The sequence below is a fragment of the Panulirus ornatus genome, chromosome 71, assembly GCF_036320965.1.
Source record: "Panulirus ornatus isolate Po-2019 chromosome 71, ASM3632096v1, whole genome shotgun sequence".
Lineage (NCBI taxonomy): Eukaryota > Metazoa > Arthropoda > Malacostraca > Decapoda > Palinuridae > Panulirus > Panulirus ornatus.
In genome coordinates this window covers 11,735,045-11,757,065 of record NC_092294.1, presented here as the reverse complement: position 1 = coordinate 11,757,065, position 22,021 = coordinate 11,735,045, and the positions used below count along the sequence as shown (strand labels likewise).

The 22,021-nt window shown below is 39.7% G+C and overlaps 1 protein-coding gene across 12 annotated transcripts in view; it reads right to left on the bottom strand.

Annotated features, from left to right (window-relative positions):
- Positions 1-5,355: 5,355 nt before the first annotated feature.
- The window catches only part of LOC139747995 (uncharacterized), a 69,773-nt gene continuing 53,107 nt past the window's right edge, over positions 5,356-22,021 (bottom strand). For 7 of the 12 annotated variants that reach the window (XM_071660532.1, XM_071660539.1, XM_071660541.1 and 4 more), the window contains exons 16-17: positions 10,887-11,211; positions 5,356-6,939 (exon numbers count right to left, since the gene is read on the bottom strand). In XM_071660532.1, coding sequence (XP_071516633.1) covers positions 6,812-6,939; positions 10,887-11,211 — 453 coding nt within the window. In that variant the 3' untranslated portion in view covers positions 5,356-6,811. The remainder of the gene's footprint in view (positions 6,940-10,886; positions 11,212-22,021) is intronic. The other 5 variants (XR_011712499.1, XM_071660537.1, XM_071660540.1 and 2 more) reach the window with 1 other exon arrangement.

Sequence of the window (22,021 nt, the reverse complement as noted above, 5' to 3'; positions counted from 1 at the left end):
ATGTGGTGTGAGGTGGTTTGATCGAGTAAGTAATAATAGGGTAAGAGAGATGTGTGGGAATAAAAAGAGTTTGGTTGAGAGAGCAGAAGAGGGTGTTTTGAAATGGTTTGGTCACATGGAGAGAATGAGTAAGGAAAGATTGACCAAGAGGATACATGTGTCAGAGGTGGAGGGAACGAGGAGAAGTGGGAGACCAAATTGGAGGTGGAAAGATGGAGTGAAAAAGATTTTGAGAGATCAGGGCCTGAACATGCAGGAGGGTGAAAGGTGTGCAATGAATAGACTGAATTGGAACGATGTGGTATACTGGGATCGACGTGCTGTCAATGGATTGAACCAGGGCATGTGAAGCATCTGGGGTAAACCATGGAAAGTTCTGTAGGGCCTGGAAGTGGAAAGGGAGCTGTGGTTTCGGTTCATTATTACATGACAGCTAGAGACTGAGTGTGAACGAATGGGGCCTTTGTTGTCTTTTCCTAGTGCTACCTCGCACACATTTGGGGGGAGGGGGTTGTTATTTCATTTGTGGCAAGGTGGCGATGGGAATGAATAAAGGCAGACTATGAATTATGTACATGTGTATATATGTATATGTGTGTGTGTGTGTGTGTGTATATATATATATATATATATATATATATATATATATATATATATATATATATATTTTTTTTTTTATACTTTGTCGCTGTCTCCCGCGTTTGCGAGGTAGCGCAAGGAAACAGACGAAAGAAATGGCCCAACCCCCCCCCATACACATGTATATACATACGTCCACACACGCAAATATACATACCTACACAGCTTTCCATGGTTTACCCCAGACGCTTCACATGCCTTGATTCAATCCACTGACAGCACGTCAACCCCGGTATACCACATCGCTCCAATTCACTCTATTCCTTGCCCTCCTTTCACCCTCCTGCATGTTCAGGCCCCGATCACACAAAATCTTTTTCACTCCATCTTTCCACCTCCAATTTGGTCTCCCTCTTCTCCTTGCTCCCTCCACCTCCGACACATATATCCTCTTGGTCAATCTTTCCTCACTCATCCTCTCCATGTGCCCAAACCACTTCAAAACACCCTCTTCTGCTCTCTCAACCACGCTCTTTTTATTTCCACACATCTCTCTTACCCTTACGTTACTCACTCGATCAAACCACCTCACACCACACATTGTCCTCAAACATCTCATTTCCAGCACATCCATCCTCCTGCGCACAACTCTATCCATAGCCCACGCCTCGCAACCATACAACATTGTTGCAACCACTATTCCTTCAAACATACCCATTTTTGCTTTCCGAGATAATGTTCTCGACTTCCACACATTCTTCAAGGCCCCCCAGAATTTTCGCCCCCTCCCCCACCCTATGATCCACTTCCGCTTCCATGGTTCCATCCGCTGCCAGATCCACTCCCAGATATCTAAAACACTTCACTTCCTCCAGTTTTTCTCCATTCAAACTCACCTCCCAATTGACTTGACCCTCAACCCTACTGTACCTAATAACCTTGCTCTTATTCACATTTACTCTTAACTTTCTTCTTCCACACACTTTACCAAACTCAGTCACCAGCTTCTGCAGTTTCTCACATGAATCAGCCACCAGCGCTGTATCATCAGCGAACAACAACTGACTCACTTCCCAAGCTCTCTCATCCCCAACAGACTTCATACTTGCCCCTCTTTCCAGGACTCTTGCATTTACCTCCCTAACAACCCCATCCATAAACAAATTAAACAACCATGGAGACATCACACACCCCTGCCGCAAACCTACATTCACTGAGAACCAATCACTTATATAATTATATATATATATATATATATATATATATATATATATATATATATATATATATATATATATATATATATATATATATTATATTATATATTATATATATTATTATATATATTATATGGGAGGGTATTGATTGAGAGGGTGAAGGCATGTACAGAGCATCAGATTGGGGAAGAGCAGTGTGGTTTCAGAAGTGGTAGAGGATGTGTGGATCAGGTGTTTGCTTTGAAGAATGTATGTGAGAAATACTTAGAAAAGCAAATGGATTTGTATGTAGCATTTATGGATCTGGAGAAGGCATATGATAGAGTTGATAGAGATGCTCTGTGGAAGGTATTAAGAATATATGGTGTGGGAGGCAAGTTGTTAGAAGCAGTGAAAAGTTTTTATCGAGGATGTAAGGCATGTGTACGTGTAGGAAGAGAGGAAAGTGATTGGTTCTCAGTGAATGTAGGTTTGCGGCAGGGGTGTGTGATGTCTCCATGGTTGTTTAATTTGTTTATGGATGGGGTTGTTAGGGAGGTAAATGCAAGAGTCCTGGAAAGAGGGGCAAGTATGAAGTCTGTTGGGGATGAGAGAGCTTGGGAAGTGAGTCAGTTGTTGTTCGCTGATGATACAGCGCTGGTGGCTGATTCATGTGAGAAACTGCAGAAGCTGGTGACTGAGTTTGGTAAAGTGTGTGGAAGAAGAAAGTTAAGAGTAAATGTGAATAAGAGCAAGGTTATTAGGTACAGTAGGGGTGAGGGTCAAGTCAATTGGGAGGTGAGTTTGAATGGAGAAAAACTGGAGGAAGTGAAGTGTTTTAGATATCTGGGAGTGGATCTGTCAGCGGATGGAACCATGGAAGCGGAAGTGGATCATAGGGTGGGGGAGGGGGCGAAAATTTTGGGAGCCTTGAAAAATGTGTGGAAGTCGAGAACATTATCTCGGAAAGCAAAAATGGGTATGTTTGAAGGAATAGTGGTTCCAACAATGTTGTATGGTTGCGAGGCGTGGGCTATGGATAGAGATGTGCGCAGGAGGATGGATGTGCTGGAAATGAGATGTTTGAGGAATGTGTGGTGTGAGGTGGTTTGATCGAGTAAGTAACGTAAGGGTAAGAGAGATGTGTGGAAATAAAAAGAGTGTGGTTGAGAGAGCAGAAGAGGGTGTTTTGAAATGGTTTGGGCACATGGAGAGAATGAGTGAGGAAAGATTGACCAAGAGGATATATGTGTCGGAGGTGGAGGGAACGAGGAGAAGAGGGAGACCAAATTGGAGGTGGAAAGATGGAGTGAAAAAGATTTTGTGTGATCGGGGCCTGAACATGCAGGAGGGTGAAAGGAGGGCAAGGAATAGAGTGAATTGGAGCGATGTGGTATACAGGGGTTGACGTGCTGTCAGTGGATTGAATCAAGGCATGTGAAGCGTCTGGGGTAAACCATGGAAAGCTGTGTAGGTATGTATATTTGCGTGTGTGGACGTGTGTATGTACATGTGTATGGGGGGGGGTTGGGCCATTTCTTTCGTCTGTTTCCTTGCGCTACCTCGCAAACGCGGGAGACAGCGACAAAGTATAAAAAAAAAAAAAAAAAATATATATATATATATATATATATATATATTTCTTTTTCTTTCTTTTATACTATTCGCCATTTCCCGCGTTAGCGAGGTAGCATTAAGAACAGAGGACTGGGCCTTTGAGGGAATACCCTCACCTGGCCCAATTCTCTGTTCCTTCTTTTGGAAAAAAAAAAAAAAAAAAAAAAAAAAAAAAAATATATATATACGTTGAGATGTATAGGTATGTATATTTGTGTGTGTAGACGTGTATGTATATACATATGTATGTGGGTGGGTTGGGCCATTCTTTCGTCTGTTTCCTTGCGCTACCTTGCTAACGTGGGAGACAGCGACAAAGCAAAATAAATAAATAAATAAAAAATATATGTATGTATGTATGTGTGTGTGTGTGTGTGTGGCCATTTATGTATATATATGTGTATGTGTTGGGCCATTCTTTTGCCTGTTTCCTTGCGCTACCTCGCTAATGCAGGAGATGGTGATTAAATATAATGAAAAAATTATCCATTAGTATAAGCTTGGAGCAGGTTTTCTCTAAGCACATAGAATTGAATACAACAACATACAGGTACACCACCGAATTTCCGGCAACTGGTGGTTTGGCACCTCGTTTAGACAAAATTACAATTAGACTTTTCTACTTATTGCTTCTTTTTACCTCATTCTGGCACCATTTAACATATTCCATTCTTTTTGCTGGAAAAAATGCGTCAAATATTCGTCATCATCCTGATAATCATATTTTCAAAGTTTTCATTTTCCTTTAATATATTTCCCATGGAATATTGAAAACTCAGATGTAAAAAATGGGCAAAACTTAAAACTTTTGCTTCATTAAATATATCCTTGTAACAAAGCACAGTAAGGTGACAGTTCTATTTATGTCTATATCCCTGGTGCCCATTCTGTGCAGGAACTTCCTTCAAGAGGGTGACCACTACAGAAGAATCCACATATCCGTCCTTACACCACTCCACACTTTATATCTGTGATGCTCATTCCTTCCAGGAACTCCTCTCAAAGGGGTGGCTACAGCTAATGTTTCCACTTATCCCTGTCCTTATGTGCTTCCCTTCCATACACCTTTCCATGCATTCTTCCACCATTTCTCTCTCCATTACTCTTCCACTCTATTCCCCCACTTCATAAGTGGTCTTCCTCTCACACCAAAACCCTTTAATTGTACCATAATACACTCTCCTTGTAAACTCCATCATACATTTTCCCACATTGCTACACTAACCTTAGTGTTACATTTCACCAACTCCAAAATTCATTCCCTGCCTTACCATTTCTTTCATACACCGCCATTTTTTTTTTTTTTTTTTTTGTCATTCCATCTAGTCATACTACATGCTTCTCTCAAATGGCTCATTTACACAGCCTGGATTCTCAAGACTGAGACTCATTCTATGTCCATGTTTCAGCTACACAGGTCAATGTCAGGAGGATTATGCTGTTCCTTAATCCTTTTTTCGCTTTCATCCATATACCTCCGCCCTACATTATTTTGTTAAGGAACTTAGTGACTCTACCACCTTGTATTACTCTTTCCCTTAAGTATTTGGGAGCTATATGGGGTATTTGGTGTGACAGTTATGGAGGTGTTAAAGGAGTGCACTAATTTTAATCTCATCAATTTTAAGTTTCAAGTTCATAGAACTCATTTTCAAGATGCACCTCTTCTTTTCTGACCAGATGGATGTACAAGTCTTAGAACATATCTGAACTACAGTTATCACATGTACAATGAAGTATGACCATAAGAGTGCTGGAAAATATTAAGAATTGTGCAGCAATTTTCTAAAAATTATACCCAAACAAAACACAGTGCATCTGTACATTTAAGTGTATATTTGCATTCAAGCTTTCATACACTACAGTTTTTGAAATCAGTGGATTACATCCTTACACTCAGTATATGGGAAGCCTTCCATGTTGAAGTTTTTTGTTCTTAAAGGATGACTAATTAAAAACACACTAGAGACATTGAGTTTATTGCAATAAGACAACTACACGAGGTGTGTTGAGCTTGCTGCTAAGAGTGGTGAGGAGGGGGTTTAATGCCCCCTTCACTCAATCTGGATCAGTATAAAAGCTGAGGGGTCTAAAAAGAGTCCCATCCATTCGATAGTGTGGGGCCAATTAAAATTAAAAGACTGTAACACAGGCGTGCCACGTGGGTGGGTATGTGAGTGTGGTTGGTTGGGTAGGCCACAGCCAACAATGAAATTCTTCCCACACCCACTAGCTGCCACAGCCACGTCAAGCAACACAAAGCCTTCCCAGAGTTGCCCATACAGTGCGCTCTTTAACAGCGTAACAATAAGGGAACAATATATCAAGTAATATACACATGGTAAAATGCCACAAGTTACAAGATTATGTTGGTACCCCAACTGGCCAACTAGAACTGTCAGGGGCAGTGACAGCAACTTAGTTTGGCCAGATGCTGTGCTTTCCCCACATCTGAAAGTATGAGGGTGGTGGGGTAGGGAGGGGGTATATTCTGTCGCCATGTGTCCCCTAAGGTTAGCAGTGGCCCCAGGTTCCTCAGCAGCAAGTTGGCGCTGTGGCCAGCAGGCAAGACAGCGCCACAGGTTACTTCCCTCAGCTGCTCATTACACTCGTGAGACTGGTGAAGAAGTTACTCAAAGACCAGAGTCTGCAAGGTTCTCATCAGTTACTAGTCTCACTTTAAATATACAAAAGAAAACATTTCTCATGTAAATGCCAGTAATAATGTCTCGACTTAAACATTTTCATTAAGTGATCAGCATTACTTTCACATCATAGGGGTATTTTCCAAGAGGGTTCATCCTCCTCTGAAAGCTCATTTCTAACCCTACTCTGAATTAGCTCCAGGAATCATAGGTGTGGAGCAAGTAAACCAAATGAAATCTTTATTTAATAAACTAGAAGAGACTCATGTGCATTACCCACTTCCTTCCATTATGTGGACCAGTACATTCCTTCCTGTATTAAATAAAGAAGCACAGGTGCCCATCCCAAGTACCACAGTCCTTAACTGACAAAATATAAGAAAATCAACCCAGAGTAACATATGCACTGTCCATATGCATTTAACACTTCTAAAAGAAACCATAGCATTAAATATGTCTATGTTTCTAGCACGGTACTCAAGCTTTTTCATGTATAGGAAAATAAAAAAATTCACTCAAGAAATTATGCACTTTGCCTTTCTACAAGTGAAATAAAGCACGAAACTGGTTTGTCCTACCACAGCAAATCTTGAATTGCCACTGGGATCATGTGAGTACTTTATTTCACATAATTTTCAGAAGAATGAAATGTTTTGTCTTCAAATTTTTTCTTCCACTTATTAACTGCATCATGGAGTCCATTATCAACTGTATAGCAATGCCAGAAAGGTGCTTCACAAGTTTTCCTGGAAACTATGACGACCTTCACCTACTTCATTTAGGTGGGCCATCACCTGCACTTGCGGGTGTTGCAGTTACCTTATCAGCTGACAGCTCCTCTTTCGAGGATACGATTGATTCTGGTGATTTGTCTTCCACTTTTTTATCTGACTTGCCAGCTGCTAAACAAAAGAATCTTATTAGTAATAATAAATTATACTGAAAACACTCTGCCCTTTGCAGAAAAAGTCTTAACAATGGTGAAAAAAGTTTGAAAGTATTTTTGGAAGATTTTGAATGTGGAGTACTGCCAGATACTATAAAGGTAAAATTATATCTAGGGAATAAACAAAAAAGATTCATGGACATGTGAAAGGAATGACGAAGAATGAACGACTCTGCCAATGGCCTGTTAAGGGTGATGCCCTATAGTCTAAGAAGTAGCACTGGAGTTCTTTAGTTATGGAGACTTGCTGTGGCCACCCCTTTGAAGGGATTCCAATGGGAACAGGCATCAGGGAAATAGAAAGATATAGGCAGATTGGAAAGATAAGCTGCAGCAGAACACTGGCACTGTAATACGATTTACAAATGTTTGAAAAGGATGTATACATGTTAAGACTACTGTCTAGGAAGATCATTAGATGATCATCTATAAGCAGAATAGATTTGGATATTAATAAACATTTAATGGGTTTTTATACCCAAGTAATACTAGAAACAAACGTAACAAATGGAATTTTAAAACACTTGCCAAATCATTTTACTGTATTAAAAAATGGATGAAAATGTAAACCTAAATATAAATAACAGGCAGGAGTAAACATGGGAGGATCGCTAAGAGTACCTAAGGCAAACAAGGGAGGATCACTAAGAATATCGAAGGCAAGTGTTACTGGACACTGGGAAGACCATAAGAAATATGGTCACTCACTATGAGGGTGTGTACGTAAAAGGTCATCTCAACAGAGAAATTACTAAAATTAAGAATGGTCAAGGTGTATGGAAGGAGGCATGCAGTAAATAAAACATTCACACTGAAGGGACATCTGAGTCTAGTAGTAAGTATCAAGGGTACTGTAAAATAAGTTATCAAAATCACCAAACAGATATCAGTCCTTGTATCATCGACAGTGATATACCTCTCATGAAACGTATCATCTGCTATATGTTCTACATGACAATGGAATGGTCTGTGGGGCCTGGTTGTGGACAGCAAGCTGTGGTTTCAGTGCATAACACATGACAGCTTTAGAGTGGATGTTAATAAAAGTGGCCCTTCTTCATCTGTTCCTGGCACTACCTTGCTAACATGGGAAACAGCAATCCAGTATTAAAAAAAAAAAAAAAAAAAAGACCACAACTTCCTAAAACATTTCATCTTCATACTACATACCCTCACTTCAATCTATTTACTCTCATCCAAATTAGGTATATTATTAACCCCCACTGCTTTGCTTGGCCCAACCCATCCACATACACATGTATATACATACACGTCCACACACGCAAATATACATACCTATACATCTCAACGTATACATATATATATACACACACAGACATATACATATATACACATGTACATAATTCATACTGTCTCCCTTTATTTATTCCCATCGCCACCTCGCCACACATGAAATAACAACCCCCTCCCCCCTCGTGTGCAAGGTAGTGCTGGGAAAAGACAACAAAGACCCCATTCGTTCAAACTCAGTCTCTAGCTGTCATATAATAATGCACCGAAACCATAGCTCCCTTTCCACATCCAGGCCCCACAGAACTTTCCATGGTTTACCCCAGACGCTTCACATGCCCTGGTTCAATCCACTGACAGCACGTCGACCCCGGTATACCACATCGTTCCAATTCACTCTATTCCTGGCACGCCTTTCACCCTCCTGCATGTTCAGGCCCCAATCACTCAAAATCTTTTTCACTCCATCTTTCCACCTCCAATTTGGTCTCCTCCTCGTTCCCTCCACCTTAGACACATATATCCTCTTGGTCAATCTTTCCTCACTCATTCTCTCCATGTGACCAAACCATTTCAAAACACCCTCTTCTGCTCTCTCAACCACACTCTTTTTATTTCCACACATCTCTCTTACCCTTACATTACTTACTCGATCAAACCAACTCACACCACATATTGTCCTCAAACAACTCATTTTCAATACATCCACCCTCCTCCGCACAACTCTTCTAGAGCCCATGCCTTGCAACCATATAACATTGTAGGAACAACTATTCCTTCAAACATACCCATTTATATATTTATTATTATTAGTATTATTTTGCTTTGTCTCTGTCTCCCGCGTTTGCGAGGTAGCGCAAGGAAACAGATGAAAGAAATGGCCCAACCCACCCCCATACACATGTATATATATACACGTCCACACACGCAAATATACATACCTATACATCTCAATGTACACATATATATACACAAACAGACATATACATAAATACACATGTACATAATTCATACTGTCTGCCTTTATTTATTCTCATCGCCACCTCGCCACACATGGAATAAAAACCCCCTCCCCCCTCATGTGTGTGATGAATTATGTACATGGGTATATATGTATATGTCTGTGTATGTATATATATGTATTCGTTGAAATGGATAGGTATGTATATGTGCATGTGTGGATGTGTATGTATATACATGTGTATGTGGGTGGGTTGGGGTGGGTGGGTTGGGCCATTCTTTTGTCTGTTTCTTTGCACTACCTTGCTAACGAAGGAGAGAGCGACAAAGTTTAATAAATGAATAAATAAAATATATATGAATGGGCTATTGATAGGGTTATGTGTAGATGTGTTGGAAATGAGATGTTTGAGGACAATATGTGGTGTGAGGTAATTTGATCAAGTAAATAATGAAAGGGTATTGAAATGGTTTGGTCATAAAGAGAATGAGTCAGGAAAGACTGACAAAGATGATGTATATGTCAGAGGTGGAGGGAACAAGAAGTGGGAGACCAAATTGGAGGTGGAAGAATTGAGTGAAAGAAAAGAAGAAAGACCTATCCACTCATGTACAAACATATACGTACATGCACATACATGTACATATACATATACACATATACATACAGACATATACATATATACAGATGCACATAATCATACTTTTGCTTGCCTTTTTCCATCCTGGGGCCACCCCAAGATAAGAAAGGCGAGATAAGTAGAATGTTTGAAGAAAGAAACCTAGTTGTTCTGGCTCTGAGTGAAATGAAGCTCCAGGATAAAGGGGAAGAATGGTTTTGGAAATGTTTTGAGAGTAAAGTCAGAGGTTGGTGAGAGGACAAGAGCTAATGAAGGAGTAGCAAAACTCCTAAAGCAGGATTATGTAAGGAAGTAAATTCTAGATTGATGTGGGTATAACTGAAAGTGGATAGAGAGAGATGGGAGGTTATTGGTGCTTACACACCTGGTCATAAGAAGAAAGATCTTGAGAGGCTAGTGTTTTGGGTACAGCTGAGTGTGTGTGTCAGCAGTTTTGGTGCATGAAACCAGGTATTACTGATAGATGATTTAAATGCAAAGTTGAGTAATGTGGCAGTTGAGGGTATGTATAACTGGTGTACATGGGGTATTCAGTGTTGTGAATGGAAATGGTAAAAATCTTGCAGATTAGTGTGCTGAAAAAGACCAGTGATTGGGAATAACTGGTTTCAAAAGAGACATTGAAATGGCAATGTTAAGTTAACCATCTTTTCATAAATCTTAATAATTAAATCTATTTTTCTTTATCATCTAATAGCTTTCCTCCCTTAGAAAGGCAGTAATAGAGAGATTAACAATGGACTTCTTTCCAAACATACAATACCTGGCATAAATACATTGCAAAAGTAAATTTTTATTTAATCAAGAACTGTTCTGCATGACCAATGAATGGCAAAAAAATTCCTCTACAACAAAAGAGCAGTGCAAAATCTATGCAATGTAAAATCTATGCAAAGAAGTACTGTACTTGGGAAAGAAGTAAATTAAATAACTGTAATTATGAATGAAGCAAACTTTTGTGCAAAAAAATAAAATTTTTGAGCCACTGATTAAAATATGGAACAAAAGCAACTCAAAATACCTAGACTCGCTTCCCAGAGATGCAACTCACCTTCACGGTTAAAGAAAGCCTGAGTAGTACTTAAAGCATCAGCTCTGAGTTTGGCTTGTTGAGCAGAACTCGGTGGATTGGAAGTTCGCTGCTGTGTTTGTTGCTGTTGCTGCTGCCCTTGTGACTGTCCACGGCTACCACGATGACTGCTATTTGTGCCAGAACCCTGAGAAGCTGGGGGTCGTTGGATTGGCCCTGGATTTGGATACCGGGAACTTGTAGCCATGCTTGGAGTTGGCCCACCCAAGCCACTCTGGCTTGCCATAGGTAGTTGACCACGCAGGCCCATTACCATACCTGACGACCTGAGGCTCCCACTCATCATCTGAAGATTGATTAAAAGTTCTGTGCCTAAAAACTGTTTAAACTCTGATGAATAAATATACCAAAAAACTTTATTTACCTCATTCATCCCTGTCTCAGCTAAGAGACAAGTTCTGACAGAAAGTCATTTAGAAAATTTGCAACTTCAAACACATTAAAGTCACTATCCCAAAAACATTACTCCCCTGATACCATCTTGGAAACAGTACATTCACTTACTCTTTTAACAACTTTGCATAAGCAATCTTGTTAGTATGTGGTGTAACAAACTGGCAAATCAAAAAACATCAAAATCTCAAAAAAAAAAAAAATGGGTAATAGCATTATAGCTTTAAAGAGGCCAAAATAAGCATGAAAAAATAAACTGTTTGAATGTGGATTGCATGTGTGTGTGTATGAATGCACATTTCAAATAACTTAATATCTTTGAAAAATGTACATGCAAAATTGTAAACTATCTGGGTAACATCAGCACTTTTTCACAGAAACTGGTCCCGAGATAATAATACTTAAAACCATACAAACATACTCTACATACCTTCAACCTCTAAATCACACCACCCTCCAATACAACTTAACTAGTACATTCAACAAACTTATACTTATGTAGTTTGAACACACCTTTATCCTCCTTGCCTTTTACAATGGCACTATACATGCATTCTCCCAATTTTCAGGCACCTTACTAAGTGCATACACTGAAAATCCTAAATAACCAATCAACAACACAAATCACCCCTTTCTTATGAAATTCAACTTGCAGTGCCATCCACTCTAGCTGCCATGCCACATTTCACCATACATAAGGCTTTAGCCACCTCTTTTCTCTTTACCAAACTAATCTCCATGTCTTTCTCACTTTGAATACCAAACCAACCCAAACACCTTGAATCTGCTACCTTATTGTCAACCACATTCAAAATTTTTACCAATGCTCCCATTTGTTCTCTTGTGTTCAGCACCAATTGACTGCAGTTTACAGATATTCACTCATCCCAAGTCTCATTTGCCCTCTTTTTCAACCTCTGTGCCTTCCTCTTGACTTCTGCACTCATCCCTGTAAGTATCACTCATATACCTCTCTTTCCTCATTCACTGGCAATTTTATCACTTCATCCTACCACTTACTACCCTTTCTAACTTCATCTCCCACCTTAAAAATGCCACATGCAACTCTTGCACATGCTGATATTACTTCCTTAATATTTCCCAATCCTCACCCACTCCCCTAGCTTCATTTACCTCACCTTTTGCCATTCTACACTCAATTTCTCTTGGTATTCTTCATTCAAGTTTCTTTTCTAAGCTCTCAACACTATCTTAGCTATAATATTTCCTCTTTTCTAAAAACCTCTACACAAGGTAATGATCAGACATCCCACCAGCTGCCCCTCTCAACATATCCTAATTCAAAAGTCTCTCTTAGACATACCTATCAATAAGTATGTAATCTAATAATGCCCAGTGACCTTCTTTCCTACCAAGATATGTATACTTGAGTATGTCCTTTTTTAAGCCAGGTATTCCACATCACCAGTCTTTTTCAGCACCCGATTTCTCAAGCTGATCATCATTTCCACTCACATTACTGAATATTCAATAAGAATATATGGTGTGGGAGGCAAGTTGTAAGAAACAGTGAAAAGTTTTTATCAAGGATGTAAGGCATGTGTACGTGTAGGAAGAGAGGAAAAGGATTGGTTGGTTCTCAGTGAATGTAGGTTTGCGGCAGGGGTGTGTGATGCCTCCATGGTTGTTTAATTTGTTTATGGATGAGGTTGTTAGGGAGGTGAATGCAAGAGTTTTGGAAAGAGGGGCAAGTATGCAGTCTGTTGTGGATGAGAGAGAGCTTGGGAAGTGAGTCAGTTGTTGTTCGCTGATGATACAACGCTGGTGGCTGATTCATGTGAGAAACTCCAGAAGCTGGTGACTGAGTTTGGTACAGTGTGTGAAAGAAGAAAGTTGAGAGTAAATATGAATAAGAGCAAGGCAATAATATTAGGTACAGTAGGGTTGAGGGTCAAGTCAATTGGGAGGTGAGTTTGAATGGAGAAAAACTGGAGGAAGTAAAGTGTTTTAGATATCTGGGAGTGGATCTGGCAGCGGATGGAACCATGGAAGCGGAAGTGAATCATAGGGTGGGGGAAGGGGCAAAAATTCTGGGAGTCTTGAAGAATGTTTGGAAGTCGAGAATATTATCTCGGAAAGCAAAAATGGGTATGTTTGAAGGAATAGTGGTTCCATTAATGTTGTATGGTTGCGAGGCGTAGGCTATGGATAGAGTTGTGCGCAGGAGGGTGGATGTGCTGGAAATGAGAGGTTTGAGGACAATATGTGGTGTGAGGTGGTTTGATCGAGTAAGTAATGTAAGGGTAAGAGAGATGTGTGGTAATAAAAAGAGTGTGGTTGAGAGAGCAGAAGAGGGTGTTTTGAAATGGTTTGGTCACATGGAGAGAATGAGTGAGGAAAGATTGACCAAGAGGATATATGTGTCAGAGGTGGAGGGAACGAGGAGAAGTGGAAGTGGGAGACCAAATTGGAGGTGGAAAGATAGAGAGAGAAAGATTTTGGGTGATCGGGGCCTAAACATGCAGGAGGGTGAAAGGCGTACAAGCAATAGAGTGAATTGGAACGATGAGGTATACCGAGGTCGACATGCTGTCAATGGATTGAACCACGGCATGTGAAGCGTCTGGGGTGAACCATGGAAAGGTCTGTGGGTCCTGGATGTGGAGAGGGAGCTGTGGTTTCGGTGCATTATTACATGACAGCTAGAGACTGAGTGTGAACGAATGGGGCCTTTGTTGTCTTTCCTAGCACTAACTCGCACACGAGGGGGGAGGGGGTTGTTATTCCATGTGTGGCGGGGTGGCAATGGGAATGAATAAAAGCAGACAGTATGAATTATGTACATGCGTATATATGTATATGTCTGTGTGTGTATATATATGTGTACATTGAGATGTATAGGTATGTATATTTGCGTGTGTGGACGTGTATGTATATACGTGTATGTGGGTGGGTTGGGCCATTCTTTCGTCTGTTTCCTTATGCTACCTCGCTAACGCGGGAGACAGCGACAAAGCAAAATAAATAAAATATATATATATATATATATATATATATATATATATATATATATATAAAATGCACCGAAACCACAGCTTCCTTTCCACATCAAGGCCCCACAAAACCTTCCATGGTTTACCCGAGACACTTCACATGCCCTGGTTCAATCCATTGATAGACGTCGACCCCAGTATACCACATCGTTCCAATTCACTCTATTCCTTGCACGCCTTTCACCCTCCTGCATGTTCAGGCCCCGATCACTCAATATCTTTTTCACTCCATCCTTCCACCTCCAATTTGATCTCCCACTTCTCATTCCTTCCACCTCTGACACATATATCCTCTTTATCAATCTTTCCTCACTCATTCTCTCAATGTGACCAAACCATTTCAATACACCCTCTTCTGCTCTCTCAACCACACTCTTTTTATTATCACATCTCTCTTGCCCTTTCATTACTTACTCGATCAAACCACCTCACATCATATACTGTCCTCAAACATCTCATTTTCAACACATCCACCCTCCTCTGCACATCCCTATCTACAGCCCACGCCCTGCAACCATATAACATTGTTGGAACCACTATTCCTTCAAACATACCCATTTTTGCTTTCCAAGATAATGTTCTTGCCTTGCACACATTCTTCAACGCTCCCAGAACCTTTGCCCCCTCCCCTACCCTGTGACGCACTTCCACTTTCATGGTTCCATCCGCTGCTACGGCCACTCCCAATATCTATAACACTTCACTTCCTCCAGTTTCTGTCCACTCAAACTTACCTCCCAAGTAACTTGCCTCTCAACCCTACTGTACCTAATAACCTTACTCTTATTCACATTTACTCTCAACTTTCTCCTTTCGCACACTTTACCAAACTCAGTCACCTAAATCAGCCACTAGCGTTGTATCATCAGCAAATAACAACTGACTCACTTCCCAAGTCCTCTCATCCCCAACAGGCTGCATACTTACCCCTCTCTCCAAAGGTTCACTTGCCTAACCAACCCATCCATAAACATATTAAACAACCATGGAGACATCACGCACCCTGGCCACAAACCGACATTCACTGGAAACCAATCATTTTCCTCTCTCCCTACTTGTACACGTGCCTTACATCCTTGGTAGAAACTTTTCATGGCTTCTAGCAGCTTACCTCCCACACCATATACTCTTAAAACCTTCTACAAAGCATATCTATCAACCCTATCATTTGCCTTCTCCAGATCCATAAATACTACATACAAATCCATCTGCTTTTCTAAGTATTTCTCCCGTACATTCTTCAAAGCAAACACCTGATCCACACATCCTTTATCACTTCTGAAACCAGACTTCTCTTCCCTGGTCTGGTGCTCCGTACATACCTTTACCCTTTCAATCAATACCCTCCCATATAATTTCCTAGGAATACTCAACAAACTTACACCTCTGTAATTTGAATGCTCACCACCTTAGCAAGGTAGTGCCAAGAAAAGAGGACCGAGCCCAATTGGGAAAATCCTCCCTTGGCCCCCCCTATCCATTCCTGCTTTTGGAAAAGTAAAAACTGGAGATATACGAGTAGGAAGGGAGGAAAGTGACTGGTTCCCAGTGAAGGTTGGTCTGCAGCAGTGGTGTACTGATGTCCCAATGGTTGCTTAATTTGTTTATGGCTGGGGCTAGTTAGGGAGGGAAATGCATGAGTTTTGGAGAGAGGGGCAAGTATGCAGTCTGTTGGGGATGAGAGGGCCTAGGAAGCGAGCAAGAAACTGAAGTTGGTGAGTGAGTTTGGAAGTGTGTGAAATGAGAAAGTTGACAGTAAATGTGAATAAGAGCAAGGTTATCAGGTTCAGCAGGGCTGAGGGACAAGTTAGTTGGGATGTAAGTTTGAATGGAGAAAAACTGGAGGAAGTAAAGTATTTTAGATAACTGAGAGTGGACTTAGCAGCGAATGGAACCATGGAAGTGGAAGTGAGTCACAGGGTGGGGAGGGGGCAAAGGTTCTGGTACCAATGATTAATGTGTGGAAAGAGAGAACATTATCTTGGAGAGTAAAAATGGGTATGTTTGAAGGAACAGTAGTTCCAAAAATATTATGTTGTTGAGAGGCATGGGCTATAAATAGGGTTGAATGGAAGAGTGGATGGGTTGGAAATGAAATGTTTGTGGACAATATGTGGTGTGAGGTAGTTTGATTGAGAAAGTAATGAGAGTTAAGAGAGATGTGGTTGAAAGAGCAGAAGAGGGTGTGGTGAGATGGCTTGGACATATGGAGAGTGAGTGAGAAGGGTTTGATAAAGGAGATATATGTGTCAGAGGTGGAGGGAACAAAGAGAAGGAGAGACCAAACTGGAGGTGGAAGTATGGAGTAAAAAAGATTTTGTGCAATTGGGGTCTGAACATACAGGAGGGTGAGAGGCGTGCAAGGAATAGAGTGAATTGGAACAACGTGGTATCCTTTGGGATAAGGGGGAAAGAATACTGCCCCCTGTGTTGTAGAAGGAGACCAAGAGGGGTGGGAGCAGGTGGTGGAAATCCTCCCTTCTGTATCACTTTCCAAGAGAAGGAACTGAACAAAGAGCCAAGTGAGGATTTTCCCCCTCACAAGCTCAGTCATCTGTTCTTAACATTCAGCAAGGCTGAAGGACATGTTAGTTGGGGTGAGCTTGTATAGAGATAAAGGAAGCAAAGTGTTTCAGATATCTAGGAGTGGCCATGGCAGAGAATGGAACCATGAAAATGGAAGGGAGTCATAGCATCGGGAGGGGGCAAAAGTTCTAAGAGTACTGAAGAATGTGTGGAAAGAGAGAACGTTATTTGGGAGGGCAAAAATGGGTATGTTTAGGGGAATATTTCCCAGCAATATTATATGGATGCAAGCATGGGCTATAGATGAGGCTGTGTGGAGGGTGGATGCATTGGAAATGAAATGTTTGAGGACACTAGTGTGGTGCAAGTTGGTTTGATTGGGAAAGAAATTAAAAAAAAAAAGAGGTAAGGCAATAAAGTGTGTGGTTTGAGAGAGCTGAAAATGGTGTGCTGAAATGGTCTGAACATATGCAGAGAAAGAGTGAAGTAAGGTTGACAAAGAGGATATGAGCCAGAGGTGGAGGGAACAAGAAAAACAGAGAGATCAAATTGGGGATGGAAGATGGAGAGAAAGAGATTTTGAGCAATCGCATGTTTACCAAATGGCGTCCTAGTTTCGTCTCTTTGATGTATATCAACTGAGTTATATTTCTCTCGTGTCTCCCCTGATGAAGTGATTATTACACGAAAGTGCACTTGTGAACTTATCGTGTTTCATTTTCCCCGTGGACTCATAGGAATATCTTGATCACGTGCAAAATTGTGATCCTTTCCAATATATATATATATATATATATATATATATATATATACGGTTAAGAATATATTTTTCACATTTGTTTGCAATTTATCACATTAGCAAGATACGGCCTATGGGCTGGCTGCCACACCTAGGATTAGAAACCCAGTGGTCCCATGCATGAATCATGATCAGCAACACCAACCACAGAAGCCAGCTACCCTTAAACAGTTGCTCGTTAACCCTTTCACTGTTCTAGGCACTTTCATTTTATGATACATTACACAGCAACTGCTGTGCACATCACATGACATTGGCACCATTAACCTCTGAATTCCCCGCTGATGTTTGCTTCCATTAATTACCTAAATATCATAAGCAGCTTACTGCCACATGTAGTAAAGATATAACACAGTAACCTACAGAAAATCATAAAAGGTGTGCATAGGTCGACGTGATAATACCAAACATATGAAACCACCAACATACAATGCGTATCATACGCAAGGCGCATGATGTAGAGAAAAGCTTATGACCATTACGAGTTTCTATTTTAGCAGTAAAAGAAAAGAACTATGTACAAGGTTGAGGTAGAACTAGAACAGGACTAGAATGCTTCTAGACATTTCGTAATAATGGAAACAATATTAACTCTTAGCAAGGTTAATAAAAACAATAATTGTTTTATTCAAGGTACAGCTTTACACTGACCGTTAGTAATTCCACAATTGTCTTATAAACAGCAAAATCAAGAACCCATTTTGATGGCAATTATTCAATGCTATGCAATTTCAGATATGAGAATCATGTGTATCTTGTAATATTTGATTAAGTGCTTACCTTATCTCTAGCCACAAGTAAAAGACTATGTGGTAAAAATTTTGATGGTTTTGGAACAAAGAATTAACTTTTGTGGTATTAGTGTTTCCATTTCTAGTGATATGAAACATATTTTCATATATTCAAGTAAACAGTTCTGTCTGTAAATAAGTAAATAACACATAAATGATATTACATGTAAATGATATGTGCATGATATGTTTACTGTACATGGCATTAAGTCAATCCTGGAATTAAACCATAAATTTGTACTATGCTTTAATGTGTCACATCTAGTAATGTGTATCCATTCTCTCTTTAGCTCCAAGTAAAAGACTAAGGATGCATTGAAAATTTTGAAAGAAAAAATTGCTATAGTATGTGTTATGTTTATGCCGATAAAATTTATTTATTTCATTATGTAAAAACAAGCTCTACCTGTGTAAATACTATGAAAAATAATACAAAAATATATGTCTGTGTAATGTCCTCACCATATAGTGTAAAATCATGCCTGTGAAGAAACCTTAAACTGTGTACTGTGCTTTAGAGTGCATAGTGTGAATTCATGCCTTGAAAAAAATGCCATAATTATTGTACACTCACCACTAATCTGTCTCCTTCCATGTCCATTCAACACCCAACCAAGCCAACAGAGGAAAGTATACTAATTTTATATATATTTCTTTGATAATGTTTATTACCAACTTTGTTTGGATTTTTCTTTTCCACACTGGGGGATGGGTCATATCTGAGGTATTGAACAGTTTAGATTCCAAAGACCAGTTAATTACAGACCATGAAATTCCAAATGAGTTGTTAATATTTCATGAAAAGGCTAATGCACCACTCATAACCAAGTAACTAAATTCTATTTGAGGCCTTTGTTCATGCTTAGGAAAACTGATATTTTTGTGAAACATTATACAATGAGATGACCAAATGAGTTATCACCAATGTTAAAAGAAAACCATGTAGTTTTATGAGTTTATTGTCACATTTCACTGCTTTTCAATGACCCCATTACTTTTCTCGCATTTTGATCAAGCAGTAATTATACATTCCAAATTACTAAAGTATTTAGTGAAATCCTCTAGACGTTTGGTTAGGGTGAAAAAGGAAGATGTATTCTGTGGTTGTTATTAAACTTTTAACCCTTTTGGTGCCCTAATGTTTTTCCAGCCTCCCATTTGTGCTCAAAAAAGCAATTGTTTATGAAAAGATATAAAAATATTATTAAACATCCTTTTTCCAAGAAGCTATAACAGTTTCTACTTACGGAAAATGTTATCTACTGGATTGACTGATCCAACGTATGCAGGGTATATTTAATCATCTGTATGACTGTGATAAAAAAAAAAATATCAAAACTATTATTCTTGTGATTTAACCCTTTGCCTGCAATCTATGAATATAGTTACAACACATCTTCCTTTTCAAAGGGAAAAATATGTCCACATCTGTCTGAAAATAGTATGTGCATCCCACATAGTTTGCTGAACCTCCCCTAAATAGGAAATGGCATCAGGGTCCCATAAAGAGCTGCCAATATGCACTGGCTGACAAGTGTCATGAATCAATAGTAACTTGGTCAGCTGATCATCGACACCCATGTGGTGATTAATTCATCGCTTTTGTCTCTCCATGCTTTGTTTTCAGCATTATTTAGGTAGTTTATGGACATTATAAAATCAAGATAATCTATGTAACCTTACATTAAATGCATTTATTTTATATTTTATTTACTTTGTTTTGTCACTGTTTCCCGCGTCAGCGAGGTAGCGTAAGGAAACAGACGAAACAATGGCCCAACCCACCCACATACACATGTATATACATACATGTACACACACGCAAATATACATACCTATACATCTCAACGTATACGTATATATACACACAGACATATACATACATACACATGTACATAATTCATAGTATGCCTTTATTCATTCCCATTGCCATCTTGCCACACATGCAATAACAATCCCCTCCCCCCTCCTGTCTGCGAGGTAGCGCTGGGAAAAGACAACAAGGGCCACATTCGTTCACCCTCAGTCTCTAGCTGTCATGTAATAATGCACTGAAACCACAGCTCCCTTTCCACATCCAGGCCCCACAGAACTTTCCATGGTTTACCCCAGACGCTTCACATGCCCTGGTTCGTGCATAAACAGAGATATATAACATTAAATAATATATGAAGTGTTTACAAGCTGACAGTTCAGGACTGATTAGAGTTCCCTTCATGAGATGACAACTTGGGGATGCTTAGCATCCCTTTAAATCTGGCTGCTTCACACCCTTTACAATATGTTCTGTGAGAGTCAAGACCAAGAAATCTGTTACTCGAGGAAGCTGATGTCATCCTGCGGGCACCAGACTATAAATTCTTTATTTTCATTTCTCTACATTTTTTGCCCATTCTACGATGTTTTTTGGATGTATCAATGTCAGACATGGTTTTGCATTGTATAGAAAAAAGAAAAGTAATGAAAAGGACTAACTATTTCAGTATCTCACTGTTTTGTTCACACTCCTAAGGAATGCACCTGGAAATCAAGTTTGCCTTTTATGAGTTAAGCATTTGCAACATTATTCACTGAAGTGACTAAGCATATTATAGGAAGTGTGGATGCATCAGTGGGTGCTACAAGATGCAGAGAATACCACCCACTGTAGTCACAAGAAGCTTCAGTGACTCATCCTTTGTTTGGATTGCTCCCGATGGCCAGCAAAGAGAGCCTGCACAACATATGAAATTCAATTTGTGATGGGAAATTCAGTGTGTAGTTTGATTCCCACAGCACTGAAACGGTTCAAGGGCAGAATGGTGGCCCACATTAGGTGATACACTAATGCAACCGTAATATCAAGGCAAACTGTGAGCGCAGGCTATTTTCAATTCTATGAAAATTTCTCCGTAGGCTTGCTATTTCAATTAACTCGGAACATAATTTTCTAAATAAAATGACATACAATTCAACCTTGCATTCTTTACATGTGGCATACAGCTGCAAGGAGTATGAGGTACTCCAGGACACTAGAGGGAGCACATATTAATATCACATTCGCAGATAAAATTTTAAAAAAGTTATTCACAACCTCTATTAAAACGAACTGGATTATGCCTCTCAGGTTTGGTCACCGAACCTATGTACAGAAATACAGACGACTGTTAATGTCCAAAGAAAAGCAAACAAAATGACCAGATTTAAGAAAGCTTAGCTACAATGAAAGGTTGAAGGGTACATAGCTGACTCCCTTTGACAAGATAAAGAAGAGGGACGACCTGATAATGGCATTAAGTTCCTAAATAAAATGGATGATGTTAACAATAATAAAAATAATCCATCACAAAGTAAAGTATAACTGTTACCACAATAAAAAATCAGAAGCTGAGTAAGAGAATGGTTAAGGATGTAAAGAAATTCTGGTGTAAGGGGTAGCTGATGGCCGGAGTAAGGTCACTATAAATACAAGCAACTTGCAAAGATGACACTAAAAGTACAAGAAATGGGGCTCTAGGAGTTGACTTTCTCCTTAGAGTACAAATAGGTAATAACACACAAAAAGACAGTAAATACTTCTTTAAGAGTCATAAA